The sequence below is a fragment of the Oryx dammah genome, unplaced genomic scaffold (genome assembly GCF_014754425.2).
Source record: "Oryx dammah isolate SB20612 unplaced genomic scaffold, SCBI_Odam_1.1 HiC_scaffold_19, whole genome shotgun sequence".
Lineage (NCBI taxonomy): Eukaryota > Metazoa > Chordata > Mammalia > Artiodactyla > Bovidae > Oryx > Oryx dammah.
This window is the reverse complement of record NW_024070203.1, coordinates 5,120,736-5,139,212: the sequence shown is the minus strand read 5'-3', so window position 1 is coordinate 5,139,212 and position 18,477 is coordinate 5,120,736. Positions and strand designations below refer to the sequence as shown.

Sequence of the window (18,477 nt, the reverse complement as noted above, 5' to 3'; positions counted from 1 at the left end):
ACATATGTAACCCTCCAGTAAGTGTTTGTCGCGTGAGTGATGAAAACTTGAATTTTTAATCTGATCCACTTTAATAAAACATGGTCAAACACTACATCTGAGTTGGAGCAGAGAGCAGTATAGAAAATGGACCACAATGGAGGCAACACCTCAAAGATAGCCACATTAGACTTCAAAGATATCCACGTCATATATAATTCAAGGAACTAGTAATGTCAAATAGAAATCCCCAGAGGGGGAAAAAGCTTGGAGGTTGCCCTTGCATGTTTAGTGAGCAAGAAGCACGTCAAAATTCATGGTAACCTGGAGCGTATGGAAGACAAGAACAGACAAGAGGAGGCAATTTATAAACCATCTAGTGAAGGGCTTGTATACCTTAGGAACAATTTTTACCTAATTCATTACTAAAAGTCCCTGAGTTTTTTCCTGTTGTATTTTGTTTTGTTTACTTTTAATGAGGAATTTTTTTAGCTCTGATCTGGACTATGGAAAGATGAATATGGCAGTAATAGGGAGGAGAGATGGTAGTGTCATGAGGGAGGAAGTTGAAATATAAACGAGGGAGTGACTAGTCTAGGAAAGAAGAAATGAGCATCTATCTCCTAGAGGTGGTAGGAAAGCAGAAGTGAGGCTGCTCAGCCATGTGCTACCCTTTGTGACCCCATGGACTGCGGCCCACCAGGCTCCTCCATCCATGGGATTTTCCAGGCAAGGGTACTGGAGTGGGCTGCCATTTCCTTCTCCAGGGGGTCTTCCCAACCCGGGGATTGAACCCGAGTCTCCCACATTGCAGGCAGATGCTTTACCCTCTGAGCCACCAGGGAAGCCCAGGAGGGCAGAGGTGGTAGGATAAAAGGATGCTGAAGAGTCAAGGTCAAAGGGCAGCGAAGCCAAAGAAAGACAGCTCTGCAGGTCTGAGCCTGAGCTTCTGCTAGTACCAAAAACAGATCCAGGGAAGCCGAGGAGACATCTAGCTAGGATGAGTTGTATTTTAATACTTGGGGGATTAAAGGTGCCTCATATTATGTGAAACTAAAAATATTTGGCAGGTGGTTTAAACTGTCTGTCTTGGATTGAGGACAAAGCTCAAAGAATTCTTAAGAATACAATTACAAACTCCCTTCCTGAAACTGTAATATATATATTTATCATTTCCATGTTAAAAATACATAGAGAGAGGTGTCTTTTTTGTATCTTCTCTTGCAAAAATGTGGGGATAAACCTTGTCACATTCTTCCATGGGAACCATGCAGCCTCTTAAACACACCTTAGAATGTGCCTTTGAAGTTCCTGGTGAGTCCCCACACCCAGTCAGTCCACGCTTCTCCCACTTGGTAGAGGGCACAAGACAGCACAGACCCTGGGTGATTGTGACCTGTCTCGGTGGGCACTTGATTTTATTGGAAGATTTGGGGGAATACAGTCAAGTAAGATAAAATAGTATTTTATACTAATTTTGTATTATTTATGAATGCAGCTAAGCTGTGATATAAAAGAAAATATTTATATTAATTTCTAAATTGAAAGCATATGATTTCTTACAAATGTCTTATTCACAAAAGACCCCTTCATGCTTTGACCCAACCCCTAGCCATGTGTGCCTTCTGTTATGCAATAAGTATATTTTGGGAGGAAAAGTTTGTGCACTGAAAACTTGGCTATATGCTTCTCTTCTAGCTTACTAAATTTAAACTACTGTTGCAAAATTATTTATCTGTAACCAAGTATACTCTGAGTGATAGCAACTGTCACTCAGATATATTTGTATGTATGTATATATATATTGGAGAAGGAAATGGCAACCCACTCCAGGGTTCTTGCCTGGAGAATCCCAGGGATGGGGGAGCCTGGTGGGCTGTCGTCTCTGGGGTTGCACAGAGTCGGACATGACTGAAGCGACTTAGCAGAAGCAACATATATATATGTATATATATATATATGTATGTATGCATGCATATATATATGTGTGTGTGTATATATATATATATATATATACATGTGTGTATATATACACACACCTCTTTCATTTTTTTGTCTGATTTCTTTTAAGTCCTGGGTACATATTTATTCAAATAGAAACATATTTGACACTGTAATGCCAGGCATTTCAAGGGTCAACAGATTCTGTCTTATGGGTACACTGGGACTCTGACCAAAGAAAGGTACCTAAATCATCCCCTTCCCACAATATGACTTTGAGAATCAAGTTTAATTCCTGTGGTATGTGTTGTTTCCTTCACATGAGTTTTAACACCACTGCAGACTAGTATTCAACAGCCCACGCTGAATTAAAGGCAACCCACTCCAGTACTCTTGCCTGGAGAATCCTGTGGACAGAGGAGCCTGGAGGGCTGCTGTCCATGGGGTCGCACAGAGTCAGACACAACTGAAGTGACTTTGCATGCATGCATGCATTGGAGAGGGAAATGGCAACCCACTCCAGTGTTCTTGCCTGGAGAATCCCAGGGGCGGGGGAGCCTGGTGGGCTGCCATCTATGGGGTTGCACAGAGTCGGATATGACTGAAGCGACTTAGCAGCAGCCACAGCACAGCAGCAGCTGAATTAAAGGCTCACATGCAAAGCAGCAAGAAGAAGAAAAATAACTCTAATTTTATACTAATTATATGGACAATGGCAGAAGAGCTCTATAAGGCCAAGTGGTATCTAATTCCTAACAGTGCACGATTTCCCAGCCCCATAGTCTAAAGTTTATAGTTGGGAGATTCTCCAACTTTTTCTAATCATTTCCTTCCATTTCTAAAAAATTACTATATGCAGTGGTAATACCTAATCTGTAATTCAAACTTAAAGAGATTCCTACTCTATAATTCTAGACTCTGAATTTGGAAGAGAAAACCTTCAAACAGGAGAGAAGGCGAGGTTGGTGATGGCCTTCTGTGTCTGTCTACCTATGTATCTATGATACCTCATTCATTTAATTTATTCCGTACCTGTCTGTGGAGCACCAGCTGAATGCCAAGTACTGTGCTGGGTGTCAGGGATTCAAAGTTACAGCCCACAAGATGTTCAGAGAACAAGATGAGGAGAATAGCCTTCAAGCCAAAATTGCAGTGCTTGCTATGAGACCATTGCAGGGTGATTGATATTCACAGAGTTCATGAGCTCTCAACAGAAGCCCTCTCATCCACCCTCAATTTTTTAATCTCTTTTTCATCTGAAAAATGAGATGGCATCATCACAAACTTGGGTAGTCTGATAAAGGATGCTCCCTGAATCCATGGGGTCCACCTAAGACAGCAGCATGCAGAGAGAATCACTTGGATTCAGAATGGATTCAGCTTCCCACCACCTGTGTGAGCTGCAAGCTTTACTGACCTCTCAAGTTAAATCTCCTAATCAGTCAAGTGAGATAATGACCACTACCTCCCAGCATTATTGTGAGGATTAGGAAAGATAATAACAGCTACCTTTTCTTAAGAGGCTCTTATTTGTGTGCTCCAGTGATAAGTGATTTAGAACCCTTCTTAAATCTTCAAAGCAATCTTACAAGGTTATTCTGACAACTGAAACTCTAGCTAAAAGAGATTTGAGTTTTTTGTCTCTTACCATACAACTGGAAAGCCATGGAACTAAGACCCAAATCCAAGCTTGTCCAGATCGAAAACTACTAGCTTTGACAAGCATTTAATCAAGGAGACCACCTGGAATATAGTAGGACCTCAAGACAGGAAGTTTATTTGCATCCTAATTTTTCTCAAATATCTGAAATTTCATGAAAGTGCTTGACAGCATATCAGTTCCCCTCTAATTTCAAAATTAAAAGGCCACAAAAACTGTCTTCCTTGAGTTACAAAGATATAAATGAAGGATAAAAGTCCTATTAAAAAAGCTATTTGGGAGACACTACATCTGTGCAGTTAGGTGGCTGGTCCTTTTAGGTTCTTTTAGAATGGGATAGCAGCACAGCTTTGACAAAAGGCATAGTGATAATAATCTAAGTGAAAGTGAGCTTTGTCTAGTAGCTGTCTTTATTGCAAAAGATGCCTGTAATATCTGACAGGCATTATATAACTACAGGAACTGATTTTTATGTGGTGTTGCCAATTAGAATATATTTGACTCTTTAAATACTCCACTTATTTAAATTGCAGTTTTGTCACAGAAATCAGTTTCTTTGCAACACAAGATGTTTGGTTCACAAAAGAATGAAAAAGGTAAATGGATAAACCCTAAGGTCAGTGAAAGTCTAGAAAGAAAAAAACAAAAAACCCCAAGAACAACAACAGCAAAAAAGCAAAATTCAGAAAGAGCCATCAAAATGGATCAGTAAGATTTATAAGTATGAAACTCTCTAATTAGGTAATTAAAATCATCAAAGCTGTAACTGCTTCAAATAATTAAATATTTAGGCAAACAAATAAGGCGAATCCCGTATCACCTGTGACAACTAAAACTGCAGCTTAAGTTTTTATCCCAGAACATCACTGGGTTAGAAACCGCCCAGTATTTACTGTGATGCTGGCTTTACTGTCAATGGATCTTTCCCCACTAAAAAAGCAAAAAGACGTACTTGAGTCTTTGAACAAGACAGTCATGCCTGGAAGGTCACACTGAGACTGAGACTGATACACGAGCTGTCCCTTGGCAACCGTAATGTGGTACTCTTCTCGGAACCAGCAGGCCATCACTGCTATGGTGATTTCAGGCCATGACAAGGTGGCAGTTTCACACGAGGCTGATGATCTGGCTTGAGGATGTTTTTGCAGTTATCTTTCTAGGTAGGAAGGGGCCCAGATTTCAGCATCTAAATTTTTCATTTGATTTTTTATTCATTTCAGGGTCCTAGAGCTTTATTGTTCAGAGTAGCTTTTCTGGAGAACATCATAAACTTTGGTTACATCAGATTGGTGCCCACCATATACATAAGAATGTCATAACAATCCAACTCTTCAAAATCCACCCGGTTCAGAAAAAGGTGCTCCTCATTCCCTCAGAGCATATGATTTAAAAACTCCTATCAGTATCCTCATTTCCATGGGATATATTTGACGCTTTGCTTTATTAAATGGATGCTTTATCCGTTACAGATAATCTGGTTGCAAGGGACAGAGTGACTTTGACTGATAGACAAAAGAGAAATTTGTTGGAAGGATATGTAAAAATTCACCTCTTGGCAGGGGATGGTCATGACCTTGATTGACAGTTTCCCAATACAAAGTCAGACCCCTCTCATGAGATAAAACATGAGCGGAAAGAGACAGCCCAGACCAAATCAGCATAGGGCCACCTCAGAGCGGGCAAGTGGTACCAATAACATCAACCATCTTAGAAGAGAATGAGTCCTCTTCGGAAAGGAATGATCTCCCTGAGGAAAGGGGATCGGGGCATAAGATTAAAAATTGCAGTAGGAATTCTCTTTTATAAAACAGAAGAAAAAAAAAAACAAAATGCAGGAATAACTGATTTGAGAATTTGCAACCTAAAAATGAATATGTAGGACTTCCTGCCCATCCAGTGATTAAAAATCCATGCTTCCAGGGCAGGGGATGTGGCTGCAATCCCTGGTCAGGAAACTAAGATACCACGTGCCATGTAGCATGGCCAAATTTAAAAAAAAAATTAATATGTAAATATTTTGGAATCTGAGTCACTTGGATTTCTCTTAGCAAATTCTCCAATCACTTACTCCTATAACAGCATGTCCTGGTTTTCCTCACCATAGTCTAAACTATGTGATTGAAGTGTGTCCCCCATTATAGTGCAAGCTATAAAAGGGCAGCAACTCTACCAGATTTTGCACAGTATTGTTACTTCAATGTCTAGCTCAATATGTGATGTCATGAATATGTATTAGCTGACAGAATGAAATCTCTTTAGAGAAATGTCAGTACTATGACATCACTCCTACGGCACCCTAACACAAAACAACTGTGATTAGATTCATTATCATGAAAAGCACTATATGGTAGTTCAAGCCGAAGTCAATATACTGACAACTATAGTTTTTGTTTGTTTGTTTGTTTGTTTGCTTTAAAGCACTCATTGTGACTCAGACCCATAATTTAGACAGTGTCTTAGGACCAGCTGCTGCCTGGGAATATTTACCTCCCTCAGGATAGAATGTACAGCATTGTTTGCCAGCTACTTGGTCCTCAGAATCCCTCCATTGCGTAGCTTTTGCAAATCCTCGCCTCACAGCAATCTGCATCAGCCATCACTAGTCAAGTGGTGTATGCCCAGTGTTTCTCTGTAAATCCTACAGATCTGTTTCTTGTATTCTCCCCAAACTGAAGAGAGGTTAATCACCGTGCAGCTTCATGCTGTGTTTATGCTCCTTTCATGAGCGATGATGCCATGTTTCCATCCTCCCCACCTGATTCATCAACAGCAAACTCCTAGAACTCAGAGGAGCCGAGGTGGAAATAATCCAAGAAAGCAACACTTAAAACGGCCGAATTCTCTCGTATTAAAGTAGGCTAGTGAAAAAAGAAAAATTAGCTAAACAAAGCATTGCCTAAACACACATTCATTAAATATAGGAAATTAAAGTTGGCTTAAGAGAGAACAAGCCTTTTTCAAATGTTAAAGATACCATTTGCATTTTTCTTTTGCCTTTTTTGTTCTCCAGGGGATAAAGTTTTCTACACATGTGTCTTTTGAGAACAAAATTGGGCATTATAAATCTTTCCCCAAAGTTGCATTTCTTTTTCAAAACAAATTCTTACTTTTGAAAATATTTGGTAATTAAAACAATAGACCAAATGTTCAAATCATAGCTCAGACATGAATATGGTATACCTACTCAGTCTGCAAGAGCAAATGGTGAGTTATGAAGCCCATGCTTAAAAAGACTATAAAATCTTACATAAACATGAGGGCATAATCTTGGAGAACCGTCAAAACTTTGATATTTTAAACTTACAAATATCACAATTGAGGAAGGTATTTTTTCCTTTAAAATAACACTTATAAATACAGGGGAACTTTTACCCAGCTCTCCTTTGTTAGTACTCTTTTAAATGCTCTATAATAGAAAAATATTCAGCTCATGATACTTACCCCAAAGTCATTTTTATTTCTGACTCTATTTGTTGAGTTGTGATGAAGTTGAAAGAAAGGATATAATTGGGGATGAAGAATATTAATGTATTTGTATCTGTGGTTTTAGAACCTCATCAACCACACAATTTATGCTTTGAATTCTGATTGTTAAGATTCTGTACCATTTTGTAAACAAATATATGAAACTTCTGGGTCAGATATTCCTTCTGTGAAGCTCAATCATTATTCACAGAGAAAGTGTAAGATTTTTAGTTCTAACATTATATTTCAGATGCTTTATTGCTTTGAGTTAGCCTTAATTGGCATAGCCTGGGACTTTGCTCCCTCTTTAGTAGAGCCAGCCAAGATTTTAGTGTTCATAGAAATGAAACATAAAAAGTAATATTTCCCATGACAAACACTGAGAGACTCTGGTGCTTTACAGTCTGAAAATTTTAAACATTCTTTATATTGTAGCAATTTTTGTAAAACAGCTTTAACTTTAAATGATGAAAATCTTACACAGAAATGACTGCTATATTTTTATTCACCCACAAGAGAAAACTATTTTTTGCTAGTCGTGTAAGTGGAAGAAAAAGCCAATTCTTCATGTTCTAGAAGTGCTGACTATAAGACAAGGGCTTGGTGCACCTCATTTGCCTTTGTGGCATCTTATGGGACTTCCTAGTACCTGCAAAACTTGATTTCCCTTCCTTATTAGTGTAGTAAAATATTAAATCTCTTTTTTAAATGCAGAAATGAGATTAGAAATGTGAGCCATCATACTTTCTTTTGCAGAAGGTTATGCATACAAGGAAGAGGCACATGGAGCTGTTTCAGGAACTCAATCAGAAATTTCAAACTTTGGACAGATTTCGGGATATACCAAATACAAGCAGTCTGGTGAGTGTACATTGCTTCATTGGTGCTGATGCTGTCTTGGGAATACAAGAATGGGAAATTGAAAAAAAAAAAAATCCCCCAATGGTGCTTTGAATTGTACTCAAAGGCAAATTAGGAATAACAGAATTTTAAAGTTTTTTGTTCATATTTCAAATGTTCTCAAGTATAAGGTCTAATTGGAATGAGTTATATATATATATATATAAAATGTGCTGGATTCACCTGGCCCTTTTATAATCAGAGCTAAAAGCCAATTAATTCAAATTTCTAAAGAGTTGATTAAAGATTTTCATTTGAATGCCTGCCATTTTAAGGTCATAACATGTAATGTATATAACCTATATAATATAAATAAGATGTATTATAAATATATAACATATAGATAATAAGCACGCCTATCTGTAGAGAGAGAGTTATTACCTGAAACTCGAGAGGTAGGTTTTCTCCCAGAGTTTCAGGATACACATCAGCGCTGGGGGCTTTGATCGTTGGTTTTGACCACTCTCTTCACTCAGTTCTTCTGACTATAATCCTAGCATGGGACTTAATCAAATACAATGATATTTGGCAGCTGATATGTGCATGGCATGGTCAGAGCTCCAGAGAAGGCTATGTCATTATTCGTGAGAGCACTGGATCATGGGTCTAGAAATCAGTATGATGTCTCAACAAGATATTTCAGTTTTATGATAGTGCAAAAGCAATGTGCATTCAGAAGAAGTCACACTTTACATTTTGAATTTTGGTGTGTTCCTTGGCTAGTGATGTGTGGTCCAGTATTCTTCCATGATGCTGGGCAGGGACAGAAATCCACAGCTCCCAGTCAGCCCTGAGACCACAAGGATGAACAACCACACATTGACGACCGTTCTCTACCCAGACAGCCACCCTGTTTTTCACTTTCAGTGCAGTATTCCATAAATTACATGAGATGGTGAAGGACAGGGAAGCCTAGTCCCTGCCACAGTCCCTGGGCTCGCAAAGAGTTGGATATGACTTAGTGACCAAACAACAACAAAGCCTGGCTAAGCTACGGTGGTCAGTTGATTAGGTGTACTGAATGCACTTTGAGCTTATGTTATTTTCAACTGTGATGAGATTCATGGGAAAGAACTTACCATTCATCCATGGTAAGCTGAGGAAGACCTGTAGTAGAAAGCTCAGCCAAGAACTATCTGAGTTTGAGCAAGTTACCCAGCTCAATTTCTGAAGCTCAGTTTTCTCCTAAACTGAGCATAGAAAGTAGTCTGATAATGTGCCCCTTGGACCTTCACACTTGACTAGCTAACTCTCTGACTCAGCTCTGAGAATTAGAGCTGGGATGGCCCACCCTCTGACCACTCTTCTCTCCAAGTGTGGCACTTTTTCTCAGCTTCACACGTTTGCAGACCCTGGCCAGCTGTCCTCCTCCCAGCCACTGGTGTTCTGAAATACACATCCCTTGAGGTGTTTCTGGTCACCTTCTCATGCTAGTAATTCTTTCATATATGTGTGAGTCTTAGTCCTGGCTTTCTAATTAATGCTATTCACTTATCAAGAGGAAGAATTTATGTGTCTTTGTGTTTTGTTGTATTTCTCTTAGTACTAAAAAGCATGATGGCCATACATGGTAAGTTATCAATAAATGGCCACTCTTGAGTTCTTACATGTCAAATAGTTTAATCTGCATTTGTTAAATGAAATATTAGAGACTTTAACTCTTCACTGGTCTCTAAACAGCTTGTGTATATCAATCTGTTTTCCTCCATACAGCAAGAATCATGCATTATGTGAAATCATCAACAAGAAGCATACAGAAAACACTGTATGTAGTGAGTGGTTCTTTCTCATCTACCCACCTCCCCACACCACCAAATATTAAACTGTCAATTTTTAGGTAGCAGGAAAATGAAAATTGCACCATTGAGATTAGCTCTAACCTCATTAGCTACTCATTTTGAAATCCTGAAAGCTAACATTGAAATGGATTGAAGAAAGTTCTTGTTTTCTTTTTAAAAGGAGAAGGTTATGCTTACAAATTTGAAAGACTTAGGCAACAGATACAGCTGGCTGACTGCTATAATATGATTGTAATTTCCCCTTGTATGGTCTGGGTATTAAATCATTAATGACACAAATATCTGTATCTCAGTTTCCTGACAACCAAAATAGCATCCTAATTACAGCACATCTCTGCAGCAGCCTGCCTTTTCTAGAAAAGATTTATAAATATTTATCATTTGGGAGGTTAGGAGTGGGGAGGATAGTTGTCATTGCTGCTTCACTATTGTCCTAAATACATGTGAACAGAGGGAAAAAACACCCTTATTCTATTTTGATTAATAAGGAACATGTGAGTGAGTTTATTATCCTATAATTCATAGTGGCATGTTGCTAATGAAACAGTGCCTAATTGGGTGGAGAAAGAGATTTTCAAAACACAAACCTCAATAAAGTCTGTTTCCTTTTTTTTTTTCTGGCTACTAACTCACAACACCTGCCTTTCAATGCAAATGACTGTAATTTTGTAGAATCTGGGGAATAAAAGGGAAACCAGAAGACCGATCTATCTATCTCCCTGCCTCTAGGCAGGACAGCACCTTAATCTCCTACAAGGAATAGGTATGGTTAACAACCCCATCATCATATAAAATAAGCATAGGGGTCTTTCACTTTTCCCCCAGAAAAAAAGGTTGGAAGAAGGAAAGAAAGAAGAGAGGGAGGGAAGAAAAGATCAGTGAAAGGGGGAAAAGAAGGAAGGATGGAGGCGAGAGGGACTTACCCACCTGTCTTACTTACCTGTCTGCCCTGGTGAGGAAATTTGGGGAAACAAACAGGCATGTGGCTCTGAATTCTCATAGTCCATGAATGTCCTCTTTCTATTTGTACAACCTAAGACCACATTAGCATTTTTGGAAGCCTCATGCATGTTGGCATTGAGTTTATAGTTTATTAGTCCTTTATCACACGTGCTTTAGTTTAAGTACATCTCCATTCTACACTTGAGCTCAGAAACAAACAAATAAATGTAATACAACTGCATCAATTCAGGAACTTATTCTAACTCTGAATTTTGTGTCACGATTCAGGCCTCCATTGAAAGCTTTCCTGGCCCAGGTGGCTCTCCCTGTTGAACTCAGTAACCCCCATAGGCTGTTCCAGGGTTGATCATTCCTTGGACCATTGAACAGATCACCGTCTCTCCATGACAGTCCATCATCCACCGACCACAGAGGAAGATGGGTGGCCCAGGGGCGCTATCCCCCACTTCCGGCTTCCTGCCCTGCTTGCTGGCTGTGGTGGTCCTTCTCCACTCAAGGGTGTCCACACGCTTATGAGCCGTGGTGGGAACCGCAGCTCAGCAGGGAGTGCTGTAGGTTGCAAGAGGAGATGAACCTCACTCATTAATGTATTCCTAACTCAGAAATTCAATCAGCTGTGTACTGGCAACAATACTCTGAAATTAGAAACAAGACATCCTGACAGTGTTTAAAATTAGCCTTTGTATTTCCTGTATCCACCGTGCTAGATCTTTAAAATATAAAGGGAAAATCACACTTATTCTAAACGTGATGAAACACTTAATTATATTTGTTAGAGTGCAGTTGCTTTACAGTGTTGCAATGGTGGTAGTTTCTGCTGTACAGAAAAGTGAATCAGCTATGCACACACACACACTTATATCTATCCCCTTTCTCAGATTTCCTTCCCGCGTAGGTCACCACAGAACACTGAGTAGAGTCCCCTGTCCTATACAGTAGGCTCTCACTGGTTATTTTATACATAATATCAACAGTGTATATATGTCACTTCTAATCTCCCAATTCTTCCCACCCTCCCTTCCCCTGTGGCGTCCATATGTTTGTTCTCAACATTTGTGTCTCTCTCTCTGCTTTGCAAACAAGATCATCTATACCATTTTTCTAGATTCCACACATATGGGTTAATATACAATATTTGTGAGTCATTTTTAAAGCAAATGAACTAGCACTTTACATATCTTGACTTCTTTTATGATTGAACTAATTAGCTTTCTGTCAAACTTAAGATTTCCTGAAAGCTCCTTGAGACAGCCCTTCTCCAAGATGGATAAATCCACTCCATGGCTTGATTCAGCAGAATTTCTGCCCTTGAACCCTTCCACTGATGACTGATGGTTCTGATCCCTATAGTGCCCCAAAGGGCCAACCATTCCTCATTGCCTACAAAATAAATTCCAAATTGAAAAGTAGCCTGGCAGACAAAGCCTCTTATGATCTGACTTTCAGTCATCTTTGCTTGTTTTTTTTTTTTATTTTTCTAATATTCTTTTTCACTACAACTGAAATAAATTAGTCTGTGTTCTGAGAGGCCATTTCTACGCTGTCTGGATTTGAACTTAGTACAAATACTTTTCCAGCCACCTGACCTCCAGCCACTCATATATCTTCCTGACAAAGTGCATCCTTCTCCGCCAGGCCTAAAGTCACTTTCCTCAAAAAGGTCTCTGTGCTCTCCACAAAAGGAAGCCCTATGGCCTCCCTCCTCCAAACTCCCACAGTACTTTTTCTGGATTGTAGGTGTGTTTATATCTATATATTTTATACCTCCACTTCACTATCGACACCTTTATAACAAGTATAATTACTATCTAGTGAGTATTTATTAAAATCAAATATTATGCTCAGCTTCTCCACCGTTTTTTTTAAAATCTTTGCAACCCATAAATTAGGTGATGAGCTGTACCTTTTGCCAAGTCCTCTGGCCCAAAAGACAAAGCATACCTGTTTTGCAGATGTTAAAGCTGAGGTTCAGAGAAATGGAGTCAGTTGTTCCAGGTCACATTCATATGGAATGGAGCAACTGGAATTTGGACCTGTGTGTACTGAGCTCTAAATCTATGTTCCCTCGTGGACCATGTGCTTTTCTATATTTGATGTATCACCTTTCTCTCCCGAGCACCTAATATGATGCCAGCATAGAGCAGCTGATAAATAAACATGGATTGAAAGGAAGCAAAGAGAGAGAGAGGGAAAGAAAAGGGAGAGAGAAGGGGAGAGTTCTAGGACTATAATTCATGAGATTTTAGGGTATTCGACTAAATCAGAATTAACCCCCTGTACATGCCCTGAAGTTTTACTTTTTATTAAATCTTTACTATTAGCTATTTTTTCTTCTTGTATGTCCTCATGATTAAGGCTAACAAGTGCTGGAAATAGCTAACATATTGAGAATTTTAATGTCATTTCTACTTATACACATATATATGGAATCTAGAAAGATGGTATGATGGCAGCAGTGGAGATGCAAATATAGATAACATACTTGTGGACACAGTGGGGGAAGGAGAAGGTGAGATGAATCGAGAGAGTACAATGGAAATATGCGTATTACCATATATAAAACAGGTAACCAGTGGGAATTTGCTGTATGATGCAAGGAGCTCACACTGGTGTTCCATGATGACCTAGAGGGGTAGGATGGGGTGAGAGGTTCTAGAGGGAGGTTTAAGAGGGAGGGCCATATGTATACCTATGGCTGATTCATGCTGATGTATGGCAGAAATCAACACAATAGTGTAAAGCAATTATCCTCCAGTTAAAAATAAATCAATTAAAAAAAAGAAAAAAATCTAGTTATAAATATTTCTATAAGCTGTGTCTTTATACTGGAGAATGATGTTTAATCTACTGAGTGGAATCCAAACAATTATTCAAGTACATGTTTTCTATTCCCCTGCTAATTGATTGTAGTTAGTTGAAGGCCAGAATTTGTGTGTGGAGGGGGAAGGAACGGATTCAACAACCATGAACTCTTTTCTTCTTCCTAAGATTTCAGTCATGATTCTCTTGTCCTTGATGTTACACAGTTTAGTAAATCCTGTCCAAAGCCCCTCACTTTATAGAAAGCTTTAAATGATATTTATTTATTTTTCATTTTTTGTAGTATTTATTTATTTTTTAATATAAATTTATTTTAATTAGAAGCTAATTACTTTACAATATAATGGCTAGAAGTTAGTAGTTAAAGTAAAGCAATTTTACTGCTAACTTCTAGCCAATATCAGGATATAAAAACCACAAATGATGTCTGTTCATACATTTCTCAAGCACCTACAACACTGAAGTTCTTGGTGGAGTTATAATTAGGCAGATCTTAAATCTTAGGTAATTAGAGGGTGTGGACTATGAAACTTCAGAAGAAATGGCTTGTAGATATTTCTTTTTAAACCCTTATATTGCTGGATATGTCTTCCAAAAAGCTGTGCTCTTTGAAAGGATTTTTGGTAGTGTGTCATACAGGTATATAGGAAATTGTGAAGAATATACAGCAGAAAAAAATAAATCACACGTAGCATTTTCATATTCTAAAAAGGGTAATTCCTTGAAAAATCAAGCAAAGATAGAGATCTAAAATTTTATTTTATAAAATAAGGCTAGTTTGGGTTATAGTTTTTAATATTACACAACATTCCCTATGACACAGCTTCAATTATTTTTAATCACACCAAAGATTCTTCCAAAATATGTACGTGTTCTACATTTTATGTTAATGCTCCTTCCTACCTGAACCTATAGCCATCCTGACACTTCACAACATGCTCCCAAACAAACCATGATCTACATTGCCTTCTATATTACTATTCACTTCCTGTGATTGCTGGAACATTTTAGGGTAACTCAAAGAAGGTGTTCATCAGTTTGTTCAATGAAAGAAAACTGAAATCACAACCATTTCCTGCAGCTGGCCACAATTTCCAATCATCTCTGAATCACATAAACTGGATTAAGCTTAAAACAGGCTCTCTTCCTGGAAATTTCAACAAGGCCACCCAAGTCATCAAATAAATGATTCCCTTCCCCTCTCTTCTTGACAGGAAAACCCAGCACCAAACAAGAATCCATGGGACACTTTCAAAAACCCCAGTGAATACCAACATTACACCACAATCAATGTCTTAGACACAGAGGCAAAAGATGCTTTGGAACTGAGACCAGCAGAGTGGGAGAAATGTCTGAGTTTGCCTCTGGACGTGCAGGAGGGGGACTTTCAAACAGAAGTTTAACAGAATCAAAAGGGACTGTGGTGGAGACAAAATGTATTTGCACTGACGCTTAAGACTTGGGAAGCCTGACATTTCTCTCCAGACAATGCGACTCTCCTACGTCAGCACCTCCATGTGCCAAATGTCAGTGACGTTTGTTTCGGTAACTTCTCCCTGGTCAGGCAAGTGGAGAGAGGCCCAGGTGTACAGTCCTGACTGCCCTGTGTTGTAAGTACCCGTGGAATGGATTTGTAAGGTAATCTTTATAGATAAACCTCAAGCAACGATTCATGTTGTAACCGCTTCATATGGTTTAGTTTTCAAAAAACTTCACCATGAAGCACAATGTACATATTTATGCAGTTTTTAAAGTTTATAACAGTCTGTTTGGCCATTACTACACTTTTTACTTTATAATATAAAAGCAAAGTTTTTGTCATTAAATGAATGTTTGTTGAGCTACATTCTTCATTGCTTTAAATGCAATAAAGTAATAATCTCACTTTTATATGAATAATATATTTCACATCTTTATTATTGCAGTTTTCTCTAGAAAGCTCTGAGTAGCTTTCTCTGCTGCAGCTGTGTATAAAATATTTAAAATGTTGTATGGTGTAAATAAACTTTTGTCTACATATCAGTTTTTTAGTGCATTTTATTTTGGATTTGTTGAACAGAAATTTACATATTTATAAAGTTTTTTTTTTTTCATTACAGATACTGAAAATGTATTCATGGTTTTAATAGCATACCGTTATTACTCCTTTGAGGCTTATGATTTCTCCAATGTAATAGTAGGTTTGTATAGTGCTTCTGTATTTTCCACTCAAACACCCTTTGGAACAATGTACCATGTAAATGGGGCTTGTCCGAAATCTGCTGGCATCATACTCTTACATAAATATCATGTTTTTTCTATTCTTGTGGCAAAAAAAAAAAAGACAACTGCTAATAGAAAAGAGTAAGTTACCATACAAAAAAATAATGCAGAGACAATGTTTGTTATCAGTATTGAAGCTCACTGCATGTTCCACAAAAGAAACTACTTGTACTGCTGTTCTTCATAGCATATGGGAAGATGAACTTAACTTAGGATTTAAAAAAAAACCTCCTATCTGTACATCCTCTAGCAGAAGGAAAGGGGAGTGGATGTACTTGGCAGATGCTCTATCTCCTGTGAAGAGTCTGAGATGAGCCAACTGCAGAAGGCTGCCTGGTGTTCTGTCTGGCTTTGGAGCTGCACAGTGATGCCTCCCACCCTGCAGAGCGGCACCAGAGGAACCTCGGAGCCCTGGGGTGGGGAGGACTTGGGCAATTTCCTCATCCTTTCAGGGGATGAGGAGATTGTGCTTTACAGTCTGAGGGAAAAATAAAGGGAGTGGGGAGGAGATTAGGGGCTTCAAAACTTCTCGGATGTTTATTTAGATTAGCTTGCTGGTTAAGCCTGCACTGCGTGGTCTTCTGTGGTGGGCTCCTGCTACCAGTGACCAAGGGACCCCAGCCCCCAGGCCATGAGGCAGATGCCAAGGTGCTTCAGTCTCAGGCACGCCTCTGAGCCGAGCCTTAAAACCCAACTCCTGTCAGACACCTTTCCTGTGCTCCAGGTGTGAGAAGTATATTTTTAAACAGATTTTAAAAATAAAGTGACAAAATTATGCTAAAATGCATATAACAGAACAAAGGACTGTTTTTTAATAAACTTGATGCTAATTATAATGTAACTGAAATATTTAATGCTTATTAAATTTATCAGGTGACTTTCTGGTGACAGGAATAATATTTAGTAATTTCTCTCACTTTCTCCATTCTGTATAAACACACACATATATGCATGTGTGCATATATACATATACATGTACATATATACACCTATACATAGGTGCATGTATGTATATAAAATCCATGACACTCAGCTCCATCTTAGTACCCTCTAGAGAGAATGAAATTCATATACACAGTTCTCCATTCCAAACTGTAAAATCTGAATGGAAAGTAAAAAACCACAAGTATAGGTTTGACAATTCTATATGTTTAAAACATAAATTCAATATATTAGACTAATATTTCTTCTAAAATTATTATATTCAAGGGCATGAAACAAAAACTTACTTTTTTCACCATTTTCCCCTAGTCTTGATAACTCTAAATATTAGAGTAATACATGAAACCTAACCAAAAATTGCATACTTAAAAATGTTAGAGTAAATGTTTTGGTTACTCTAAGAAGGATGCCAAGTCATAGTGGTGCTTTTGTTTGTTTTTTAATCTGTAAGAAGAAAATGCAAATCAGTCAGTGTCACGGAATCATAATTTTAAGGCAGCCCTCTTCCAGTCCATGCCTTCTGAGTGTGTACGGTACTTAAATACATGGACCCAGTCACAGTGCTGAGTACAGCGGTCCCCTGACAATCTGGGCACGAACCTCAAAGCCCACTCAGCACCTGCCAGAGTCCTGGTGCCCTTGGACCGGGACAGTCCCTGCCTCATGACCAGATTTGACCTATGGGGCCTCCCTGGTGGCACAGATGGTATTGTTTCTGCCTGCAATGCGGGAGACCAGGGTTTGGTCCCTGGGTGGGGAAGAGCCCCTGGAGAAGGAAATGGCTATCCACTCCAGCATTCTTGCCTGGAAAATTCCTGGACAGAGGAACCTGGCGGGCTACAGACCATAGGGTCACAAAGAGTTAGACACGGCTGAGCGACTAACACTTTCACTTCAAGTTACACCTCATATTTCATCCTTACCAACTTTTTCATGATTTATCAAGCTAGAAAATAATTTCTCCTGTGAACTCTTATGGCATTGCTTCTGTACCTCTCCTAGGACTTTTAAGATCTAGATCTTCTACCTTGTTACTTATACACATTTCTGATATTCTCTGATGGACTGTAAGTGCCTGGAGGGCAGGATTCATGTCTGATGCATTTTTGTACCTCATAAGGGATCTACCACAATAATGTGCACACAATAAACATGTATTGAATTATTTGTGGAATTTATTTTAGTATTGCTTACAGTTATACATATCAAGTCACATGTCCCCAAAAGTTTACTATGTGTGTATTTCTGTAAGTCTATACTCTGTTTAGGGTTCTATCCCTGGCCCAGAAGATTCTACATGCTGCAGAGCAACTAAGCCCGTGTTAACTACTGAGCCCACTCTCCAGAGCCCACAGCCACAACTACTGAACCTGTGTGCCACAACTACTGATGTCCTTGCACCTAGAACATGCACTCTGCAACAAGAGAAGCCATCACAATGAGAAGCCCTCCCATCACAATGAAGAGGAGTCCCCAGTCGCCGCAACTAGAGAAACCCCGCAAGCAGCAATGAAGACCTAGTGCGACCAAAAATAAATAAATAAATGTGAGATCGCGTGTGAAACAAGTATTCATATTATTTAAATATTAAGAAGCTCCTATAACCCCCATATTATCATTTTGTCCTTCAGATTACCACATGGGAAAGAATTATCCAAGATGCAGCTCAGAAGCAGCTGACCACCTTAGCAGGTGACCTAAGATCACCATAAATAAATACAGCCCAATACTAGGGCCCAGGTCTTC

The 18,477-nt window shown here is 38.9% G+C and overlaps 1 protein-coding gene across 1 annotated transcript in view; it reads left to right on the top strand.

Annotated features, from left to right (window-relative positions):
* ADGRB3 (adhesion G protein-coupled receptor B3) overlaps positions 1 to 15,849 on the top strand; it is an 880,035-nt gene extending 864,186 nt beyond the window's left edge. Inside the window, exons 31-32 of the mRNA XM_040261415.1 lie at positions 7,802 to 7,906; positions 14,742 to 15,849. Coding sequence (XP_040117349.1) covers positions 7,802 to 7,906; positions 14,742 to 14,930 — 294 coding nt within the window. The 3' untranslated portion in view covers positions 14,931 to 15,849. The remainder of the gene's footprint in view (positions 1 to 7,801; positions 7,907 to 14,741) is intronic.
* Positions 15,850 to 18,477: the final 2,628 nt, after the last annotated feature.